At 39.3% G+C, this 23,699-nt stretch overlaps 1 protein-coding gene across 2 annotated transcripts in view; it reads right to left on the bottom strand.

Annotated features, from left to right (window-relative positions):
• Nucleotides 1-211: 211 nt before the first annotated feature.
• Nucleotides 212-23,699, bottom strand: part of cos (kinesin-like protein costa) — a 143,835-nt gene continuing 120,347 nt past the window's right edge. For both annotated transcript variants that reach the window (XM_072300250.1, XM_072300248.1), the window contains 4 exons: nucleotides 17,587-17,730; nucleotides 16,623-16,760; nucleotides 8,095-8,356; nucleotides 212-993 (listed from right to left, as the gene is read on the bottom strand). In XM_072300250.1, the coding sequence (XP_072156351.1) occupies nucleotides 860-993; nucleotides 8,095-8,356; nucleotides 16,623-16,760; nucleotides 17,587-17,730 (678 nt within the window). In that variant the 3' untranslated portion in view covers nucleotides 212-859. The remainder of the gene's footprint in view (nucleotides 994-8,094; nucleotides 8,357-16,622; nucleotides 16,761-17,586; nucleotides 17,731-23,699) is intronic.

Genomic DNA, 23,699 nt, shown 5'->3' with positions numbered 1-23,699 from the left:
TAACGTGGTAAACTGCAGCATCGTACTTATTTTTTATTTTAATCCCTCAACACAAGTTTGCATCTCGCGATCGCTGCACATTCGACCTGAAGATAAACCTATAGGGTCTGAGTCTATCATAGTCGTTTCTTAACCAGAAGATCAGGACCGAAGAATAAAAAGTAAGTAAGTGCACACATAAACATTGACACCTGATAAAATAATGAACTCATTCAACTTTAAAACGTTTATTTCAATTGCTTCAATTTTGTTATTAGATTAGGAAAAATATCATTCATGATTATCCCACGCTAGTTGTCTCTTGCGTTTCTTTATATTGTCTTTCCTCTCAAGTAAAGAAATCCGTGACACTACAAGCGTCACTTGGAGGTGCTTAGCGCTTACAGGGGTTGGGCCGCAAAGCGGCCATGGGAATTCTTAAGGTGGCGAATCAACAGAAGTATGATCAAATATTTCGTCTGATGCAATTAAGTCACACTAAACAGACATTCATCCATACTTTAAAATAAATTTTCTATTCCTAAAAGATAGAAAAAATACAGGGAAAAATAACTTCCTCCACTTTTCCACAGCTAGAGACAAACTGATACAAAACAATTTCCACCGGGTAGAAAAGAGAGAGTAAAATAGGGATATTCACAGGTTACAAAAAATCCACCAATTATGCAGATATTGTTTGAGACATATCCACACCACCGATTCCATTACTTAACTGAAACAGTGAGAATAAATGGGCAGCTACATTCTTTGTGTAATTAATTTCAAAGTGACATCATTTTAGTGCTTTTAGACTTAAAAATTCCTTTGAGAACGAATGAAGCTTTTCATTGAATTTAACCACAAGACTGATGGAAATGCACTAGTTAGATCTCTTTTTTTCTTGACAGAAGATGAGTTTATTCCCTTCTTTCGTCACTTTCGTTGAAGTTCGATTTGAATTCGAATGTGTTTGGTGTAGAAACTGAGTAGGGATCCTCGGCCTTTGATGGATACCTGAAAAATAAGGATAGATAAATAGATCAGGAAAAGAGAAAACTCATCCTCTTCGTTGTAGCAGATCTCCTTTTCCCCACTCCTGTCTCACGGAGTGACATCATGGGCGCAGAGGCAATGCAGCCTCCTCTCCTCCACCGGAGCCAGGTACCGGCTTCAGAACATGCCATCTTCTTTTGTAAGTGTGGTTTAAAATTATACCATCAGATGCATGGAAAACTAATTTTACTTTGCTAATTGCATTTCAACTACTACAGGCCATCGTCAGTAACATTGACTTTGTCCGGAGGTGGCTACCGCCACCCATGATTAGTCGGATTAAATATACAGGGTGATGCAAAAGTCCCTTCCATCCCCTTAAACTTTTTTCCTAATTGAGGTAAAAATTTGCAACTTGGGGGGTGTTTTTAGGTTAAAGGGAGCTAATTTTTAGCCCCCCTACGATTTTCAAGTGGGCCGCCTTGAGGGGCAACGGACCCCAACTTTTTTTTTCAAAAGAGAGGACCGCCCTTGGGATACCTTGTTCAAAAGAGTATGAAAAAAGAAAACTTCTTGCGCTTTGAAGTCAATGTCTCAAACCGTTTCAAAATGGCAGCCGGTTAAAGTTCAAGATGTCCGGAAATTGGCACCTCGGTTTTTTTGTGGATGGATTTGCGCAAAAATCGGTGTCCACGGGTACTTTGACACGAGAAAAACGAATTTGATGTTAGATTTTTAAGAAAACCAATATTTCCCAAATGGCCGCCGGTTGAATTTCAAAATAGCCGAATTTTTTTTTTTTTTTTAGAAATTTAATTTCAAATGTGTTGATCTCATACTAAAATACCTCTAAGTCCCAAGTTTCAGCAAATCCATCAGCAAAAAACCGAGTTGGCAATTTTGAACTTGAATTGGCGGCCGTATTGGAAATATCGTTTTTTTAAAAAAAATCTAACGTCAAATTCGTTTTTCTCATGCCAAAATACCCAAGTATGCCAATTTTCGCGCATATCCAATGACAAACAACCGGCGTCAATTTTCGGTCATCTTAAACTTTAACCGGCCGCCATTTTGAGACGGTTTGAGATATTGACTTTTTGTTTGCGCGAGAAGTTTTCTTTTTTATGTTCTTTCAAACAAGGTATGACAAAGGGGGTCCCTCCATTTGAAAAACAAAAAATGGGGTTAGTTGCCGCCTCAAGAAGGCCCCCTTGAAAATTTTAGGACTAAAAGTAGCTCCCTTTGACCTAAGGACATCCCCCAAGTTTTAAATCTTTGCCTTAATTAGGTAAAAAGTTAGAGGGGGTGGAAGAGACTTTTGAATCACCCTATACAGTTATAATAAACTATAATAACATCCATATCATAACTATCACTTCAACATTACAGATGAAAATCATGGTGACTGCAAATTCAGTATCACAATTTATCAAATTACTATTATTTGAAAAATAATGGGGTTGTTGCATGAATTTTTTTTAATTCAGTTTCTAAAACTTGGAGGTTTTCTGATTATGAAAAAAAATTTTGAAAAATTTTCTGACGAAGGGAACATGGAGAAAAAGCTTAGAAAGTTCAACAGTGATTTGAAACGGGTATTTTCCCGCGCCTCGGCTCTGACGTCACTACGTACGGCGACGGGATTCTGCGATCTAAACTTCGTGTTAATGTAGGTTTCTTAGAAAATCATGAAAAATCGAGTTTTCTGACAAGACTCAATTTTTTAACTGGATGGATAGATGAAGATCAGGTGAATCATTTTCGGACTCAATTTTTTGCACACCAAGACGATTTTCAGAACGAAAATTAAGAAGAATTAAGGTGATTCGATGGACGCCATATTTTGTGTCAGAACGGCATGCGATATATCGCATCAATTGGTTCCATATTTTCAGCTACTCGTCATTTTTCTCCTATTTTGAGATCGCACTTCTGTTGTCAGGAGTCTAAAGCACTCACTTACCAATTTTAACAAAGAAATTCAACGTAATAAAGGCGTGGTTTTTTCAGAGAGAAAACATCGCATTCGATACCGATATCGAAACTGCACTCGAATGCGATATTTTCTCTCTGAAAAAACCACGCCTTTATTACGTTGAATTTCTTTGTTAAAATTGGTAAGTGAGTGCTTTAGACTCCTGACAACAAAATTGCGATCTCAAAATAGGAGAAAAATGACGAGTAGCTGAAAATATGGAACCAATTGATGCGATATATCGCATGCCGTTCTGACACAAAATATGGCGTCCATCGAATCACCTTAAGTCCAACCGCCCCAGCTGTTGGCCATAGCTCGTTATGCTTATATTTCAAAGCGAACGGTTGGACTATTCCTGAAACACACAGGGGACAAAATCTAGGATAAGGAAAATTGGATGGGAGCAGAGGACCGCTAATGCTGTTTCCTTCTGCATGGAAGATTTAAAGGGAAAATTTATCAATCCAGATCTGAGGCACAGAGGCTGTGTCACTTTCAGCGTTAACTATTCCCATGTCTTGTGCTTGTTACCTGAGCGACTGCTAGGACATCCTTGGTTTCTTTATCTCATATAAACCCACCTCAGGCCCAACTTTACACACGGCTCCCCCCATAAACCCCGTGCTGTACACAATTGGTAGCATGCTTGATGCATTCTTGGATACTATGCATTCACGTCTCATTGTTTTAACATGATTAAACATTCTTGGTATACTGCGCAAGCAACCTCTATTACACGTTTTTTTTTTTTTCATTAGATATATGAACTTGGCACGAAAACAATTGGCAAAAGGCCTGAATGGTTTCCTTTCCTTTCAGTTCTTGTTTAGTAGAAAGGCAGTAAATCCTCATTTAACTTATTCTACACTCTGGAGGCTTCTAAGCTTTCATATACTACCACTGTACAAACAAGCTACTGACAGAAGAAAGCGCATCTATTAGTCACAACAAGCTTAGCAAAGGAGAGAAAGAGAGAGAGAGAGAGAGAGAGAGAGAAAAAAAAAATTCATTTCCATGAATGCACTATCCTGACTGACTGTCTCAAGTACATTATACAAAACGCTCGGCTGTCTCACATTCTTGATCAAATGCTCACAAATGATCAGTCTTAGACGAGTCGCGCCTCCTTCAGGCACTCCTTCTAGGCAAACAGTCACCATTTATGATGTTGTAATGCTCTGAAAAGGAAACTTCCATCCCCAGGCATTTTTCCGATGTGCACACTTCCCGCGGTCACTGATACTAGTTTTTACATCATTGCTGATGCTTGTCCACTAAACACACACACTTTCCTTTCAGTTCTTGTTCAGTAAAAAGGCAGTAAATCCTTCTTTGACTTATTCTACACTCTAAAAGCTTCGAAGCTTTCATACAATACCACTGTACAAACAACCTACTGACAGAAGAAAGCGCATCTATTAGTCGCTACAAGCTTAGCAAAGGAGAGAAAGAGAGAAAAAGAGAGAAAAAAGAAGAGAAAAAAAGGGGGGGGGAAAAATTCATTTCCATGAATGCACTATCCTGACTGGCTGTCTCAAGTACGTTGTATAAAACACTCGGTTGTCTCACATTCTTGATCAGATGCTCACAAATGATCAGTCTTAGACGAGTCGCGCCTCCTTCAGGTACTCTTTCTGGGAAAACCGTCTCCATTTATGATGTAGTAATGCTCTGAAAAGGCAACTTCCATCCCCAGGCATTTTCCCGATGTGCACACTTCCCGCGGTCACTGATACTAGTTTTCCATTATTGCAGACACTTTTCTGCTAAACACATACACTTTAGTAACAAAACAGTAAATCCTCTTTTAACTTATTCTACACTCTAGAAGCTTCTAAGCTTTCAAACACTACCACTGTACAAACAACTTACTGACAGAAGAAAGCACATCTATTAGTCACTACAAGCTTGGCAAAGTAGAGAAGAGCAAAAGCAAAAAGAAAAAAATAGAAAAAAAAAGAAAAAAAAAATTCAGGGGGTGGCGGCCTAGACCGTGAGCTTTGCAACAACCCAAGTAAGAAACTAACTTAAAGTAAAAACAGCAAGCAGCAATATATGTAAACAAAAAACAAAAAAAATAAATAAATAAATATACAATAATGAGTAGCAAATTTAGATGGTGCAAGAGAGTGCATTGTTACGATAGGAGTTTAATAGGTTGTGCTTGATGTGTTTAAATAGCAATTTAGACAGTGAAAAGCGTGCATTAGTGCAATAGGGGTTTGATGGTAGCAGGGAATCTGGGTTGTGCTTTGATATTTTTATACATTGCTCGCGGTCCGCTTTGTTGGGGCGCGAACTGCTGCGATCTAGTTTCATAAGCTCTAACTCCTAAATGAGGCGAGAGAGACTTACTACTTATAGGTGGGGCCGGGTCTTGAATCATGCAAAACCAAAGCAACTACTACGAAATTAAGCAGTCGTTCCAGCACTACACAACCCATCTGGAGACCACACGAAAAGGCACTCAGAATGAAAGCTTTCCGCGGCGAAGCTATCAAATCCCACCCGACGATTTTCAGAACGAAAATTGAGTTAAAAATCGATTTTCCCCCGAATTCTCGAGGAAGCCGGTCGGGGTGGCGCTCCGTCGCAATCGGCCTTGCTCGGGCTTTTCCGGCGACGTCCGATCTTCGTAGCCAATCAGAGGTCGAGTTGAGCTCATTCGTAGATTGAGTGTTTACAATCTCACAAACATAATCCCTGATTGCCTTGTTTATGTTCAATGATGCGTTATCAGTGATCATCTTTTGCCTGCTTTCCGAAAACCGTTAAGAACACCTTTAGGCATGATTCCAGAGTAAAATTGGGAGAGATTAATGAAAAAACGAGTACTTAAAAGACGGTAAACCAGCACACCTCCACGAGATAAACACACGATCGAGATATGGGTAATGGCGGCGTTGCCAGGCTCTCATGTGTAGTGACGTCATTTTCGCAGCAGCCAATGCGAATTCGTCATTTTCACGTGCAATTTTATCGAACTTTAGCGAGCTTTTTCGAGCTTAAGGACTCGATTTAGAACTTCTTGGACGTCACCGTCGTTTTTCTCGCTAAAAAATCTAACGGACATAATTTTTTTCTTCTAATATCCCCCACCCATGCAACAACCCTATTCTATGAAAGAAATAATCATCACAAATCTTTGAAATTAGGTTATTAATGCATGGTGGGCAGCAATCAACAAACAACGAACATAAATAATAGGGGTGGTGGCAAGATTTAAATAAACTCGAGCATTTAATAATGCTTCATTATTGATCACTGCTTTTCGAATTTCAAATGATTCGAAGACTTAAAATTTTTTCATTTCATTCAATTTCTATAAAACTGCTAAATTCTAATTTATTGAATTTAAATACTCTGAAGTCAAGGTTTGCTGACTCTTATTGATTTTGGATAGTTCATCATCGACATACTTGCGCTATAACAAAAATAAATCTGGGCGTACTATTACCCTCTTAATTTCCATGTTACTCATAAATAAGTCAGACAAAAACAGCGAGATCGGGTGCCCCATAAATAGATTCCTTGTTTGTCTGTACATTCTACAATTTAGTCTAAGTAAACACTGTTTGACTGGTACAAATTTCTGGCAATCTAAAAAACTCTTTTACTTTTTGTTTCATTCAACCACTTGCTTAACAATTGAAGTGTTTTCTCCTCAAAACACGTCCCTTCATTTTTAAAAGTATTTGCACGAGTGAGTACATTACTGTTCATCAACATTTTTGTGTTTTTAAACATTGAGAACTCATGTAGCCCCCTAACGATGTTTAATAGTGAAGTTGTTTTTGACCTGTCCAAAGGACTTAGTTGACCAACTATGCTCATTTGACATCTCAAGTGGTCCCAAACAACTTATGCAAAGCTCACTAACCGCCCACCATAAAATCTGATATGGAACACTGAAAAAAACGGGAATTTTTATTTATTTTGACCTTCCGATTCAAGTTTGGGCCTCCACTTTGAAACCAAAGTGTGACAATCGCCGAATGCAAATGTTTCCATAATATACGAGGGTCATCCAAAAAGTAAGGTTCCCTACCTTGTATCTTCCAAACGAAAAAAGATAAATCAAATCGGTAAAAAGACACTTATTAGGCATACTCTAAGCTTTAAAACAAGCTCAAGTTTTTGAAAATCGTTCAAGAGGTTCGCGAGAAAATTTAATTTTACTGCAACAACCTCCTGTCGCCGGGTGCCCACCTCCGGGGTCAAGATACGCAGAGAGTCCATTATTTCAGACTCGGGAAGTAGCCTCTAAACATCACATCAACAGGGAATTTGAAAGTTTTGAAAGTTTGAGTGGGTCTCAACTTATTTTTTGACGTAGTCTCCACATCTATTTTGACATTTCTGGAATCATTACAGCAACTTCTTGATGCCGTCCGCGTTAAAGCTCTCGCCTTGGCTCCGAAACTAGTCATTTCCAGTGGTCTGCATACCTCTGAATCGGTTAGCAATCGCTTTTCATCATTGAAGTTACCCGCTCGGGAACAGATGATAGTCATATAAGTCTAAATTAAGAGAGTTTGGAGGATTGGAGGAAAATTTCCCGACGCAAAGCACTGATTTGGAAGTGCAGATCGCTGTCAATGACTAGTTTCGGAGCCAGGGCGAGAGCTTTAACGCGGACGGCATCAAGAAGTTGCTGTAATGATACCACAAAATGTCAAAATAGATGTGGAGACTACATCAAAACGTAAGTTAAGACCTACTCAAACTTTCAAAACTTTCAAATTTCTCGTTGATGTGATGTTTAGAGGCGACTTCCCGAGTCTGAAATAATCGACTCTCTACGCATCCTGACCCCGGAGGTGGGCACGCGGTGACAGGAGGTTGTCGCAGTAAAATTAAGGTTTCTCGCGAACCTCTTGACCGATTTTCAAAAACTTGAGCTTGTTGTAAGCTTAGAGTATGCCTAATAAGTGTCTTTTTGCCGATTTGATTTATCTTTTTTCGTTTGGAAGATACAAGGTAGGGAACCTTACTTTTTGGATGACCCTCGTATGTCATCAACTGAAAAATATTGGAAAAACTTGGAATTCTGGGAGTGGGCCGATTTTGGCTTTCATTGATACTCCTCCTTTAAAATCACACCATCACACGAACGGAAAATTATATCAAGCAAATATTCTTACCATGATGATGCATTCTTGGGACGTAAGGATCTAGAGCATCCTCATCTCTCTGGACAATGACATTCTCAATATTATAGTTGGTTTCCATTTCTTCAGCTTTCCCTAAAATGGCCTCAAGCTCACAGAGATGTCTCAGCAAACTTCCGATTTTCTCTTCGTAATCTTTTTGCATTAGCGTCAGTTTTAATTCTGACAAGACATCATTGTACTGGATATCATTCACTAGCCGCTGGAATTTCATGGCAATGCTTTCATATTGGATCTGTTGATTAAAATCACAAGCATATGATATAAAACACACAGACAAAAACTTAATAGACATTAGGGCTTGATCTAGGGGAAAATGGAGGTCTTGCATGCATCAGAAATTTGAGATATAAGTTCTTATGCTTTTGCCTTGCAGACTCTGCACAAAGTGGTAACCCTGCTGATGTATTTGCTCTCTATTCGCACACGGAGAGTTAGACTGTACATACAGGTGAACTCTCAGCATACAGACCAAGAGCCAGCATGGAATTATCTAACCCAAGAGTATAATAATTTTCACATACACTCTTAGATCGAGGTACTCGAGTGTAACAAGAATCAGGCAGCAGTCCGCCTGGTCACAGTGGGAGGGTTAATTCATTTCCAAAAAATTGCGTAAATAACCGGAAAGTATCATGGTTTATTTTGGACTCATTTTGTGAGGGGGACTTCCTTGATTCGATATCACCTTGCCAGACTGTCGAACTCCGATGGGAGAGGGTTGCCAGACTGCATGAAAGTTGCCAAAATCGACCTTCTCTGCCTAGTTCATGTAAAAGCTCAGTAGTCCAGCCAATCTATCCTAAAATAGGGGTTTAACTTGCAAATTCTAGCAAAAACTCTCTGGCATACGTATCCTGTGTTTTTATTAGCGCTTAAATCGAATCTGAACTTGGCTGCCTTCAATTTTTGCCTCTAAAGCCGCCATTTCGAAAACACGTTGCCAAATCTCATTTTTTGTTCAACAATCATAATAGCTCATTCCCTAGGCGTCCGGCAGGAAATGAGGTTATTTTCGAAACCAAAGTACGTTACATTTTGATTGTGTAATATGGATCACAGTTTCGATAAAATGTATGTACCACCTACCAGAGCGCGCTGAAAAAAGCAGGAAATTTGAGAAATCAAAATTTCTTGCGTTTTTCTAAAGTACCTTTCTTTTGGACGATTTCTCGGCGAAAATGGTCAACACAAAAATTAGAGTCAGCAAAAAATGCTATTAAGGAGACTAAGTTTTTGGACTAATGGCCGTTTATACAGACGTTAGGAGCGCTTGAAGTTGGAGACTCCAACAACCGAAATCGGTGGCAATGCTGGACCACGGATCTGTCATATTATAGGTAAGGGTTTTAATATGGTTTCGTGATGTATCATTTCAGCTTTGAAGCATGGAGTCTCGTTTATAAACATTAAAGTTAAATATTTCAGTTCACCCGTTTCGGCATCCCTTCCCAGATCCCCATACCCTGCCCCCTTTCGCCAGGTCTCGCAAAATTATTATTGGACATTATTCTTTCAGTGTCTACATTTTTTTCGAACCCGCGGAAAAAAAAGTTAACGTCTCTTAAACGATCATTTGAGCTTTATTAATGAGAATGCTGATTGTTAGTCAAATCAATTTTGGAAATGTTGACTTCACCATAGTAGCATATCCGACATTTACAGAAAAAATTCAACAAAAGATCCGCTAAGCACGCGTTAATGTATCAGCAGAATGAAAGTCTTTCTTTTTTTTCTTAGCGTAGTTGGAGAGTTTTATTCCGAATTTGCAAGTTAAAACCCTATCTATTTTTTGATAGATTGACTGGACTACTGCGCATTCACATGAACTAGGCAGAAAAGGTCGATTTTGGCAACTTTTATGCAGTCTGGCAACCCTCTCCCATCAAAGTTCGACAGTCTAGCAAGGTGATATCTAATCAGGGAAGTCACCCCTACAAAATGAGACCAAAATCAACCATAATACTTTCCGGTTAAATTTTACGCAATTTTTTGGAATTCGATGGGTCTCAAATTTTGAACCCTTCTGCTGTGACCAGGCGGACTGCTGCCTGATTCGTGTTACACTCGAGTACCCCGATCTAAGAGTGTATGTGAAAATTATTATACTCTCAAGTTAGATAAATCATTGCTGGCTCTTGGACTAGTAGCGTGGGGGATCCTCTTCATTACGATCTCAACCTTAGGAGCTTTCGTTGAGATTGAGAGCTGGTTGTAGAGAGGACCAATGGCACCATCATGAGCATTCTGAGACCAATCCAAATGACGATATCTTGGCATAAGACCAGCCGGCCGATTGCTGAAATTTTCTGTTTGTCGTGCTGACAAAGATGACACAGAATAGATGGTGTAGGTTTGGTCAGCTATGTCTTATCCCGGCTTTGTCGTGCCTGCGCTATGTCAGGTAAAATTGACAATAAGCAATCAGGAACTCAAGGGGTGCCTTTAGCTTGTCATCAATTCCATCCGACATAGATAAGACAAATCAGCTATAAGATATGAACCACCAATCACACGAGGACATTTAACCTATGTCATCTTCGGGTGCCTAACAAATACAAAATTTAAATAATCGGCCCACAGGCAGAAGTAATTTCATTAATTCGTTCATTTTGGAATAATAGGTAGGCATTACTCATCGATATTCATATTAAAAGTGTAACTAAGCCAACACATTTTTAGGCGATAATTTTCCACTTTCGAACAACGATTAGATTTTCTGAACACTTTTATTTCTGACGTTCTTTTGGGTAGATTTCGAAGAAATATCTACCTATAGCAGACGGTACGACCTCGTAATTTTCCGGAATTTTCGCTGAAAAGCATCGATCCTGAAGCCCTGAGTTGAAAAATGTGGGTCATAAAAAAGTACGATATATATATATGTGTGTGTGTGTGTGTGTGTGTGTGTGTGTGTGTGTGTGAGGGTGTGTGTGTGTGTGTGTGTGGGATCTAACGAACCTTTGTGACCGTTTTTTTCCGGAGCTATCCGTAGGATCAAAACGAAACTAAGCATGGTTCTTCACTGCTATGAGGTCTAGATCAAGTTTCCTTTTTCGTGAAAATCGGTCCACCCCTTATCCGGAAAATCTCAAGTCCAAAGGGGGATGATTTTTCAAATTCGTCCGATCTTAGTCGGCGATACGTCAAAAAACTCATCTCGTCGTGGCCTTCAAAACAACCTATTGTCACCTACCCTCTAAAACCACCCCTTATATGGAAAATCTCAAGTCCAAAGGGGGAGGATTTTTCAAACTCGTCCGATCTTAGTCGGTGATACGTCAAAAAACTCATCTCGTCGTGGCCTTCAAAACAACCTATGGTCACCTACTCTCTAAAACCACCCCTTATACGGAAAAACTCAAGTTCAAGGGGGACGATTTTCCGACCTGTCAGGCTCATTAAGCGCAATTGTTTTCATAGAAACGATTGGTCGAAATCTACCTTTCGTTTCCACTGTGGCTGGAAAGCGTTTTTTTCTTTCTTTTTTGGACAGTTGTAAGGAAGCAAAATAAAACCCATTAACGAGGGTTTTTTCTTGTTATTTGACCGAGGAAAGGGGTGTATGCAAAATCGGCAAAAATTCCCCCCTCATGGATTTTGACCACTTCTCAATATGTCATTCCTCATCATAGGATACGCCTTTTCCCAAAGTTTCAAGGCCTGAAATGAATTACTTTCCGCTTAGCAGCGTTGCCAAGTTGAAAACCGTTGAGAACCATATCTTTCGAACGAAAAAAGATATTGAGGTGCGGTGTGCGCTAAAATTCTTCAAAAATTGCGTTCTCTTGAAATATGCAGTCAATTTGATCGTTTAGGCACTTTAAGATTGCAATGATGCCATTTTTCACACTTTCTTAGGGGCCAATTTTTATTTTAACCCTAGTGCATCGTCAAATGCCGGATTCTCGATTCGAACAAAAAGTTGTTCATTTTATTTCCAATACATTCCCGTACGCTTTGATATTAATATTATACCTCACAGGGAAACGACTGGCACAAGAGATTTGAGCTATCAAAGTTTACGTTTTGAGCGCGCCCACTGGGATCCGGGAGCTCGGGATCGTCTGCACACCCCCTCCCTTGCCACTGACAAGCTGTGCAAGGTCATTCTTATGAAGTTCTTTGCGCACTATCCATTGCTGGATCCATTGCTCCATCCTTAGGATTGTGACTGAAGGTCGAATAACATTCAAAAGAGCTGCCTTAAATATAAAAAGGCTGCAAAACGTGACATCTTGGTCAATTTTCACATTGTGGCAATCCAGGCACAACTATGCTTTCTTTATCTGTTGTATGGATGGGTAAGAGCTGTTACGTACGTCAATATGAAAGTTGTGCCCCACTTTCTCAAACCTTAGGCGTGGCGAAATGTAAAATTACCTAATCCAATTTTTGGCACTTTCGAACGATTTTCTCGAAAATTTGGCCACGCAGGAAAAAGTTGCACACACGTATCTATTCATTTCTTTCCGTTCCATCCAAAAAAAGTACACAGTTTTATGTTAAAATTACGTTTTACGTAAGTGAAATTGAAAAAACCCTATAAATGGGTCAAAAATGACAACAATGGACCTCAAGGCCCCTAAAAATTCATCGGAAGGCTTTCTAAAGGCCAGCCTAAGGCTTTCTAAATGGATAGTGCGAAAAGAACTTCATAAGAATGACCTCGTACAGCTTGTCAGTGGCAAGGGAGGGGGTGTGCAGAAGATCCCGAGCTCCTAGATCCCAGTCGGCGCGCTCAAAATGTAAACTTTGATAGCTCAAATCTCTTGTGCCAGTCGTTTCCCTGTGAGGTATAATATTTATATCAAAGTGTACGGGAATGTATTGGAAATAAAATGAACAACTTTTTGTTCGAATCGAGAATCCGGCATTTGACGATGTACTAGGGTTAAAATAAAAATTGGCCCCTAAGAAAGTGTGAAAAATGGCATCATTGCAATCTTAAAGTGCCTAAACGATCAAATTGACTGCATATTTCAAGAGAACGCAATTTTTGAAGAATTTTAGCGCACACCGCACCTCAATATCTTTTTTCGTTCGAAAGATATGGTTCTCAACGGTTTTCAACTTGGCAACGCTGCTAAGCGGAAAGTAATTCATTTCAGGCCTTGAAACTTTGGGAAAAGGCGTATCCTATAATGAGGAATGACATATTGAGAAGTGGTCAAAATCCATGAGGGGGGAATTTTTGCCGATTTTGCATATACCCCTTTTATATGCTAAGTATCTCGAAGAACCCCGCACAGAACAGGGGGCTCAGTGGCTGTCAGTAGACTTTGATAAAACTTAATAGATTGACATAAACTTCATCGTTAGTAAAAAGCCAAAAAATTGGTTCATTCTAACGAGTAGAAGCTGACAGCAGAAGCTAACAAGTAGAATTGAACCCAGTCTCTTTACTATCATATCAAAGCATGATGTAGGACTTATGAATCCCCTCTCGTGTCACGGTACGTTTTAAACACTTTTAATGCGACCGACGTACCACCCGCGCTTTTTTTGCGGAAATGTCAACCAGAAGACCTACTGGTTGAGGAATAACAAACCGCGAAATCTATGATGGGGCCGTTTTTGAGAAAATGCGATTTTTCGCTTTTTTGGCAGGAATTTTGGGTCAAGGCGCTGAAAAAGTCAAGTTAGGCTGTTTATGTGGCTTGTAAATGCATATCCTATAACAACATGATAACATATGATTAAACACGGGCCATTCTCCGTGCGTTGGAGAAAAATGGGCGTTCCTCGTCGCATTTTCTTGTACTAGAATACTTCAGACTTCAGCCGGGAAACCCCCTCTCTCCTCTAGGTAGCTGTTCCGGCCAGCTTGGGCAGTGCAATATGGAGTCCTCTTATCTCTCGCACCTCCCCTCTGAAATGACTGGAGAGTTGCTGAAACAGAATCAGCAGATGAGGGGAGAAGGAGGGCTTACAGTCTTTGCACCAGTCGAACATGTAAGCACCTGAATGTTTGTGAGGTCTGATCGAAAAGCCAAACAACCACACCACGGTACGTTTTAAACACTTTTAATGCGGCCGACGTTTCATCCGCGCTTTTTTTGCGGAAATGTCAACCAGAAGGCCTACTGGTTGAGGAATAACAAACCGCGAAATCTGTGATGGGGCCGTTTGTGAGAAAATGCGATTTTTCGCTTTTTTGGCAGGAATTTCGGGTCAAGGCGCTGAAAAAGTCAAGTTAGGCTGTTTTTGTGGCTTGTAAATGCATATCCTATACATTTTTAGTCAATCAAGTGCCAGTAGATCCACATTCCAGGCTTCGTGCATTTTGCCCAAAATTCATATCCTTAAATCCACGACTTTTGGGTTTTTGGGGGGGTTAGTCAAGGAGAAATCCTAAAAAAAGAGGGTTAACCCGGAACAAATTGCTTAACATACTTTTCTCATGTAAACGTCTTCAGGAGGTCCTATTGAACAACATACCAAAAGTTTACCACGGTTCGATCCCGGAACTTCCCCCAAATGCCCTAAATTTCAAAATGGCGGCCATAATAAGGCCTCTGGGAGTTCGATTTTTTTTTTTAAAGTACGCATACAGTGTCATGTGAGGTGTCAATTCCAATCTAATTTTGGTCGTAGATTTCAGATACAAAGTCAAAAAAGTCCCCCGGTCAAAAGGGGGTACCCCAAATCCAAGATGGCAGCCAATTTTGAAAGACAAGAGGGTGGATTTTTAAAAAGTTCGCGTGATAAGGCAAGTGAGGTATCATTCCTTACATAATTTTGGTCGTAGATTTCATTTAGGAAGCCGTAAAAGCCCTCAAGTTAAACGGATAACTCCAAATGCCAAGATGGCGTCCAGATTTGAAAGGCAGGAGGGTGAATTTTTTAAATGTTTACGTGACATCCTGAGTAAAATTGAATCAACCTGACGTCAGGCTATGTTTCATAAACTACCCTAAGACAGACTAATTCAGGCTGATATCAGTCTGACTCAGGGTAGTTTATGAAACATAGCCCGACGTCAGGTTGATTCAGCTTTACTAGGGATGTCACGTAAACATTTAAAAAATTCACTCTCTTGCCTTTCAAATCTGGCCGTCATCTTGGCATTTGGAGTTATCCCTTTGACTTGAGGGCTTTTACGGCTTCCTAAATGAAATCTACGACCAAAATTATGTAAGGAATGATACCTCACTTGCCTTATCACGCGAACTTTTTAAAAATCCACCCTCTTGTCTTTCAAAATTGGCTGCCATCTTGGATTTGGGGTACCCCCTTTTGACCGGGGGACTTTTTTGACTTTGTATCTGAAATCTACGACCAAAATTAGATTGGAATTGACACCTCACATGACACTGTATGCGTACTTTAAAAAAAAAAATCGAACTCCCAGAGGCCTTATTATGGCCGCCATTTTGAAATTTAGGGCATTTGGGGGAAGTTCCGGGATCGAACCGTGGTAAACTTTTGGTATGTTGTTCAATAGGACCTCCTGAAGACGTTTACATGAGAAAAGTATGTTAAGCAATTTGTTCCGGGTTAACCCTCTTTTTTTCGGATTTCTCCTTGACTAACCCCCCCAAAAACCCAAAAGTCGTGGATTTAAGGATATGAATTTTGGGCAAAATGCACGAAGCCTGGAATGTGGATCTACTGGCACTTGATTGACTAAAAATGTATAGGATATGCATTTACAAGCCACAAAAACAGCCTAACTTGACTTTTTCAGCGCCTTGACCCGAAATTCCTGCCAAAAAAGCGAAAAATCGCATTTTCTCACAAACGGCCCCATCACAGATTTCGCGGTTTGTTATTCCTCAACCAGTAGGCCTTCTGGTTGACATTTCCGCAAAAAAAGCGCGGATGAAACGTCGGCCGCATTAAAAGTGTTTAAAACGTACCGTGGTGTGGTTGTTTGGCTTTTCGATCAGACCTCACAAACATTCAGGTGCTTACATGTTCGACTGGTGCAAAGACTGTAAGCCCTCCTTCTCCCCTCATCTGCTGATTCTGTTTCAGCAACTCTCCAGTCATTTCAGAGGGGAGGTGCGAGAGATAAGAGGACTCCATATTGCACTGCCCAAGCTGGCCGGAACAGCTACCTAGAGGAGAGAGGGGGTTTCCCGGCTGAAGTCTGAAGTATTCTAGTACAAGAAAATGCGACGAGGAACGCCCATTTTTCTCCAACGCACGGAGAATGGCCTGCGTTTAATCACAAATATCTGGGCTTCTACTCGTTAAAATGAGCTAATTTTTTGGGTTTGTGCTGATGTTGAACTTCATTTTAATATATTAAAGTTTCATCAAAATCTACTGGGAGCCACTGAGCCCCCTATTCTTTTCAAGGTTCTTTCAGCATCATTGAATGAGATTTAGGCTAATGATTCAGAGGTATCAAAATTTACTGATTTTAGCTAAAGTAAATTGTAAAGCCACAGGAAGCAAAAAATAGTCATAGGGCAACGTAATAATGCACAAACACAACACTTTGACAATCAGCTAGCTGGATAAAATAAGGACGTGATGAAAAAAAAACTTACATCCATTTCTGTGATTTGTTCTTCTAGGGATTTACTGCTTTCTCGAAGATCAACGACTTTCCAAAAATACCGATACAGCAATGATCTCATTTCATCCAGGGACAGATTTGAAAGACGAGCTAAGAGCATGATTTCAAACTGAAAATATAGGTCGTATAGTCATTATGCCTGGTGATAAATTGATTGAGATGGTTCTGCAGCATTTTGATAGAATTTCCGAGTACAATATCACACTGTAGTATGTCAGGTATTATTAGATAAAATTTGACTTGGAAACACTTTGAAATAAATTCAAAAGTACAGTCTGAGTGCATACCGCAAGTTGAAAAGCAGATTGAATAAACCAGTTAATATCAGTATGAAATGGACCACTAGACAGGGGACAAAATTAAGCACGACCATACATATTCACTTATGGATACTTTACGAGGAATGCAGTGGATGCATTAAAACCTTCCAAATTCAACTCATAAGTTGGATATTAATGCTATTGTCTACATCAATTCATACTTCCGCTGAGAGTCTGCTCCAGTCAAATCCAGCATCAATTTAATTAGAGCATATTTTACAATGGCAGAACTTTCCCACATATTGACTTTTTTATAACAAGATTAAAGGTACCTTGAATCAAAAGAGGTAAAAACAGTGTGTGAAACCAAGCTCTCTTTTTTTATCTCATGCGTACATTAAAATCAATGCTTCATTCGGCCTATGTTGTATATGGTTGTTTTGAGGCAAGAAATTTTAATTTACTGTTTGAATATTATTTTCTAACTTAGGAGTTAATTTTGAAATTTTTCGATTCAACGTTTCTTACGAGAAATTTTAAAGTAAAAACATGTATGGTAGTGCTTCAATTCCAGCCCTGTCTGATGGTCCACTATAAGGTACGTAAATTACAAAAAGAATAGCATGTGTGGCGGTGCTTTTTTCCCAGAATATAAATGAAAGAGTTTGAAAATACCTTCAGAGCATCTTTATCCTTCAGTTCTAGGCCACTCCTCCCACAAAGAAGTTCATTTTTATGTTCGATAACGAAGTCTACTGCATCGATTGATTCGTCTACTTCATAAAACATTCTTTTTTCTGAACTTGAAGAAGATTTACTCTGCAAAACGATGTAACAGCATGAATACAAAATTACGAAGAAAAATTATGGTAGTTTTTACGTAAAGAAAGGTGAAACATTCAGCAGCCAGTGGATGCTTACAGCACAAGGAAAAATTTCCATCATTATGAGTGGGTCGAAATAAGGAGGCAAAAAACTTGAAGACACTCAGCACAGGTATCTAACAGGATGACAGAGGAAAGGCTGTCGAAGAAGACGCATGATCGAATTCTTCTTTGAAGGCGACGAAAGGAACGCCCAATAAGCAAGTGGCAACAGGTGGTTGAATATAAAATTAGGGAGTTACCAGGTGTTACAGAGCGTCAGGAAGCCCTGTTAAAACGACACTAGCATGTGAGACGATATCTAAAGTAGTGGTATAGGTCAATGTCTGCCATTTTCATGGATAGATGTCTCTTGATACTCGAACCTGAAAGAATGTTAGTTAAAATTTTCTGACTTCTGGCGCAATTTTTCAGTGAGCTATGAATTAAAAATCAAGATAGGTCGAGCTACACGAAAAAACAGCCAATACAAGAGGGTAATAAGACTTTAATACGAGATCTTAGAATTTTCATTGCTTTGTTCCAGGTACTCCTTACCGTCTTCGATGTTCACAGCTGATAGATGACCGCTTTCTCAATTTTTTTTTTTTTTTTTTGTCGACAAAAGGCGAAAAATTTACTCCAGTTCGATTTCAGGAGACTTATTTCAGGACTTAGTCCTTATTTTTTCTGGAAGGTACCGAATGAAGGTTTAGTTCTGGGCTGCGCGCCCATAAGATATTCTCGGAAGTGAACATCGGGGAAGTTGCGGCGATGGCCCGGTTCAGGGGTAGGCTGTACACACACGGTGATATCGTCTCTGTGACGATGTAGACGATATACGTTCATGTAGTTTACGGGGAGGATGATTTCCGGAAAGACGGAAACCAGGAATCCCCGATTTCGGCGGCGAAGCACTGCGGGTGTGTTCATCCTTGTCTGCTCACATCAGGCACCCTTGAACTTGAGTCTCTTCATTCGTTGACAGAGGAACTCGACCTCGTGGTTTGATACCGGGTGTCGGTCGACGCTAGGTATCCGGCTAGAGGTTCAAGACTGCCAAAAATCATCGTGGCAGACCAGCACTTGGAGTTCAAGTCTGCTTGCCCGATTATCGATCTCACTCTCCGAGTCTGAGTCTCTAGAGACTCAACTCCCGAGACTGTTAAAATCCCTGCTTAGAGGTAGCGACGTTTTTGATCATTTAAATCGTTTCACTTCCATTACCATTACCCTCCCTTAAGAAGACTCGGTTTATGCATAAAAAAGATCTCTGTAAAAATAGCAGATGCCTTTTTTTTTATTCACTGTAGCTCAATAACTATCCTTTCAAATTGACCTTTCTAAAAACCCGTTTTAGGAGAAGGATTTGTTCCATAATAACCTTATAACTAAAACCTCTTTCGCCTTGAGGACGTCAAAAAGCACAAATCTTTTAAACTTGAAACTCGATTTTCTCAAAACTTAAAAACTCGACATCCTACATGGTTATAGATACTAGCTGTTCAGGGCACAAGAGTTCTCACAACTTGGCAGGGGGTTCCCTCTTGCAACCCCATTCACCCGCCTCACGGCTGACTTTAAGGCTCGCTTAGCGAGCCTCCATTAGTCACTTCATTAGTTTTTCTTAAAAGATTTTCTTTTTTTTCTGTTCGATTGATTTACTTTTTTATGTTAATTTCATCTTTCTCATTATCTAGTTAAAACCTTTCTTGTACAGTGAGAGAAGTAGTATCGCTTCTACTTGGTAAGTTCTCTGCTCTTGGTCTTTCCCAACTTAACGATTACCCTAATGTTAGTTCTAACACACTTGATCTCGTATTTACTAACTTTCAAGGGAAAGCAGAGTCATGTAGTAACCCGCTATCTGGTAATGATCCATATCACCCACCGTTGTCTATTACTTTAAGTCAACCCTTGTACGATGATTCTGAGTTACAAATGCCATACTTTCATCTTCTTCAAAGCAAATTATGATATTGTCAAAAAATCACTGCATTCTGTAAATTGGACTGATATATTGTGCAGTACATCTGACGAGATGGCCATAAAATTATTAGAGAATCTAAATGTTGTTTTTAATGCTTGTGTACCAACAAGAACCGCCAAACCATGTACTTTTCCTACATGATTCAATCCCAAATTACAGAGTGCTAGTATTCATGAGAAAGTACTTCATACACGCTACACACAGTCAAAGACTGACTAAAAATATGAACTTTTCACAAAACAGTGCTCTCCTATTAAAACTCTTTATCAATCTGATTAAGTACATCAATGATGTTAAACAAAGTATTTCCAACGACCCAAAATATTTTTATAAATGTATAAATGATGATGAACTTAGATGGTAAGTCTTGACCTAGTGAAATACAAAGGCTGTCCCATAATGATCCGGACTGGTGCTGTAACTCGAAAACTAATCAATGTATTGAGTTGATCTTGGGCTCATTCGAAAGATAAAGTCAAATGTTAGCGATTGCACTAAAGATTACTTTCTTTGGATGAAAATTGACCAAGTTATGACCCTTTAAAAACTTGTTGTAAGAAAACACCTTACCGTTTTTTAAAATAAAAAATTATTTTCAACAAATTCAAAGTTCAATCCTCATTTTCGCTTTCCTCTGGGTCTTCAAGTACTTCTCTCTCTTCCTCAAAGTATTTGCCTTTAAATCGAATATATTTTTCCATCCACTCCTTCCATTTTGTCAAGATCGTTTTCTGGAAATCTTCTTTGGAGATGCGTTTAAAGAATGCTTGGACTCCGTTCTTGATTGCGTCCTGTGATTCAAATTGCTTGCTGCTGAGAGCTTTCTTCAATTGCGGGAACAACCAAAAGTCGCACAGAGCGAGATCGGGGCTGTGTGGCGAGCGGAGGGTCTCACCTCCATTCTTGAACATAAAATTGCAGGTGGCATTCGAGGTGTGAGGATGCGCGGTGTCCTGATGGAGCATTCAGCTACAGGTTGCTTTCAATTGCGAACGTTTTCGTGATACTTCTTGCGAAAATCTGTCAGAAATTTGCAATATTAATCGCTGTCCACCGTGGTTTTATCCGTTACAATGTGCTGATAAACCATGCTATCTGAATCAAAACAAGCAATTAGCATTTGTTGCTAAGTTGTTTTTGATCGGAAGAGATCAACGGGAAAGTTTGATGCGTAAATCAAAAAGAAACAAGTTGAGAAAAACGGTAGGGTATTTTCTTATAAAATGTTTTTAAAGTGTCATAACTCGATCAATTTTCATTCAAATAAAATGATCTTCAGCGCAATCACTTCTTTTTGACCTTATCTTTCGAATGAGCTCAAGATCAGCTCAATTTGTTGATTCGTTTTCGGATTACAGCACCAGTCCGGCTCATTGTGGGACAGCCTTTGTAATACTAGTTGATGAATCTGCAACCTCAGGAAATGTGATTGCCAATCTTTATGTTGAATTCCTCAGTAGCTCATTAAGGGATAATTCACCTCCAGTCATTCCAATGATCATCAATGTGATAGTGCACTCAGCTCAATCTTGATCACAGAGAGTGATGTTTAAAGCGTTATGAGGTCTGTTAGATAAGAAACCGGATTTTGGTGATAACCAGCGCATTGTGCATCCGAATTAGGTTTTCTTGGAATTTCCTGATAGCTGATAGCTTACTAAAGAACGCTAGATTCACAGATTTTGCTTATTTTGATCAGTGTTCATTCTGTGTCACCTTGAATACGAGTAAGTCAGGGGCGTTCTGCAATTTACATCATGCGATCACTGATAGAGCAAAGATTTATCATTAAATTTTATTTTGAACTCGGTATACCTTGTATCGAAACTTTTGGTATGCTAAGTAAAGTTTACCAAGATCATTGTATAAGTTGTTCTTAGAGTTTTAAACGGTTTAAATGGTTCAAAACTGGTCAGGAGTTTGTCGAAGATGAGGAGCACGGGAATCGACCATCAATGGCACCTGACATTTGACACGCGGAAAAAGTGGGGGCAAAAGTGCTCGAAAATGGTCGTTTCGAGCTTGCTGAGGGCTCTGTACGTACATACAATTTTGATAGAATATTTACACATGCATCGAGTTTCAGCTAAACTTGTCCCGCGACTGTTGTCCGTTGAACAAAAATCCAACCAAGTGTAAATTTTCCTTGAGCTTCTTGAACGTTCTGACAATGATCCTGCATTTTTGGATAAGATAATTTCCGTTGACTAATTTGAAGTGCGGCTACAATATGGAGACAAAACTCCAACCATCCGTGCGGGTTGAAAAAGGTTGTGCAAGACCAAAAAAAGAGCGAAAGGTTTGGTCATACGTGAAAATCGCTGAACACCCATGAGGTTGCTTTACTTCAAACCACTTACCAACAAAGCTAATTAAAATTTTACAAATTCGTGAATGTAGCGTTCTCAAGTATATTTTCAGCTATCAAGAAAGTCCAAGGAAACATAATTCGGCCGCATGATGTACTAGTTATCACCAAAATCCTGTTTCTTATCTAACAGACCTCGTATTTTGAAAATTGATTCAGCATCTTCCCCCGGCCAGGAATCCGCCCTCACTTTGTCAAATCCTGTGGCAGCTAACTCGCTAAGCCCTTTATGAAAATTTTTAATGAATCAATTACCTCTGGTGTGTTCCCTAGTGCATGGAATGAAAGCCTTATTATTCCTGTACTTAAGGACATCAATAAATCTGATATAAGAAATTATAGGCTCACTACCGTCCTTGATGTATTTGCCAAGACCTTTGATTGTGTAGTCTATCATAAGACATTAAGCCACATTTTTCTGCAATTGGCCCCTGAACAACATGGTTTCATGCTACAGAGACAACTGCTAGTAATCTTATGGTTCTTTTTTAACAAATCACCGATGGTTTCTTACGTGTTACACCGACTCATGTCATTTACCTAAATGTACAAAAGGCTTTTGATACTGTAAACTTAAAAATTGTTACTCAATAAGCTCAGATTGTTCAGAATTGCTGGGTTTCTTTATTGATGGTTTCAACCTTACTTGGACAGAAGAACACAGAGCGTTAGGATTAAGAACTCTTACTCATTTGTAACCCATATACTCTCTGGAGTTCTGCAGGGCTCTCACCTCGCTGCTTTCCTATTCCTATTTTTATTAATGTCATTTTTAAAGCAGTGAAATTCTCTGAATGTTTACTCTTTGCTGATGATTTTAAACTGTCATCACATATTGTATGAGTTGTTAGTATCTGGAGATTGGAGTTTGACTTGAATAATGTTGTAAACTGCTTACCTGTTAATGATTTAGTTGTTCATGTTAAGAAATCGAAATATGTTATCTTCTCCGAATTCGATGTCCTTCCTTATGAGTAGAAGGTGCCTCCATACAACAATGCTCACCAATAAAGTTTTAAAAAAAACGAAATTTAAATGGTTGAATTGAATCACCTTAAATTTCGCTTTTTGAACTTTGCCCGAAATTTGAGGACTTGAAGACGCAATGTTGAACTAATTTTGAACTTACCAAGATAATGTTGACGCAAAGTAAGGGGAAATTGGCTCATTTCGCGGGAAAATTGCATGACCTTTAAAATGACGTATTTAGGGGTCCTAAAGCTCCCTTGAAATTAGTTAGAAGTAATTTCTGTGATTTTAATTTGAAAGAGTCTACAATTTGGTAAATTTTCCCGTTTTATTTTCTTCTTTACGATAATTTGAACCAGAGTTATGATTTTTTGAAAATAGGTCTAATTTGACCTTTGACCTATCGTAACTTGGTCAAAAATTAAGATATTGATCTGCAGTTTGCGCCAAAATTATAGTTTATTATACTCTTGCAAATGATGTAGCACAAGATAGGGGTTACCATTTGAAAAAAAAAGTTGGGGGCCCCTGCGCCCCCCCTGAGGAGGGAACAAAAATGTTGACCCCCCCTAGAAGATGGTCTCCTTTAAGATAGAAA

The sequence above is a fragment of the Bemisia tabaci genome, chromosome 1 (assembly GCF_918797505.1).
Source record: "Bemisia tabaci chromosome 1, PGI_BMITA_v3".
NCBI classification, from domain to species: domain Eukaryota; kingdom Metazoa; phylum Arthropoda; class Insecta; order Hemiptera; family Aleyrodidae; genus Bemisia; species Bemisia tabaci.
The sequence above is the reverse complement of the archived record's forward strand: the minus strand, read 5'-3'. Positions and strand labels throughout refer to the sequence as shown.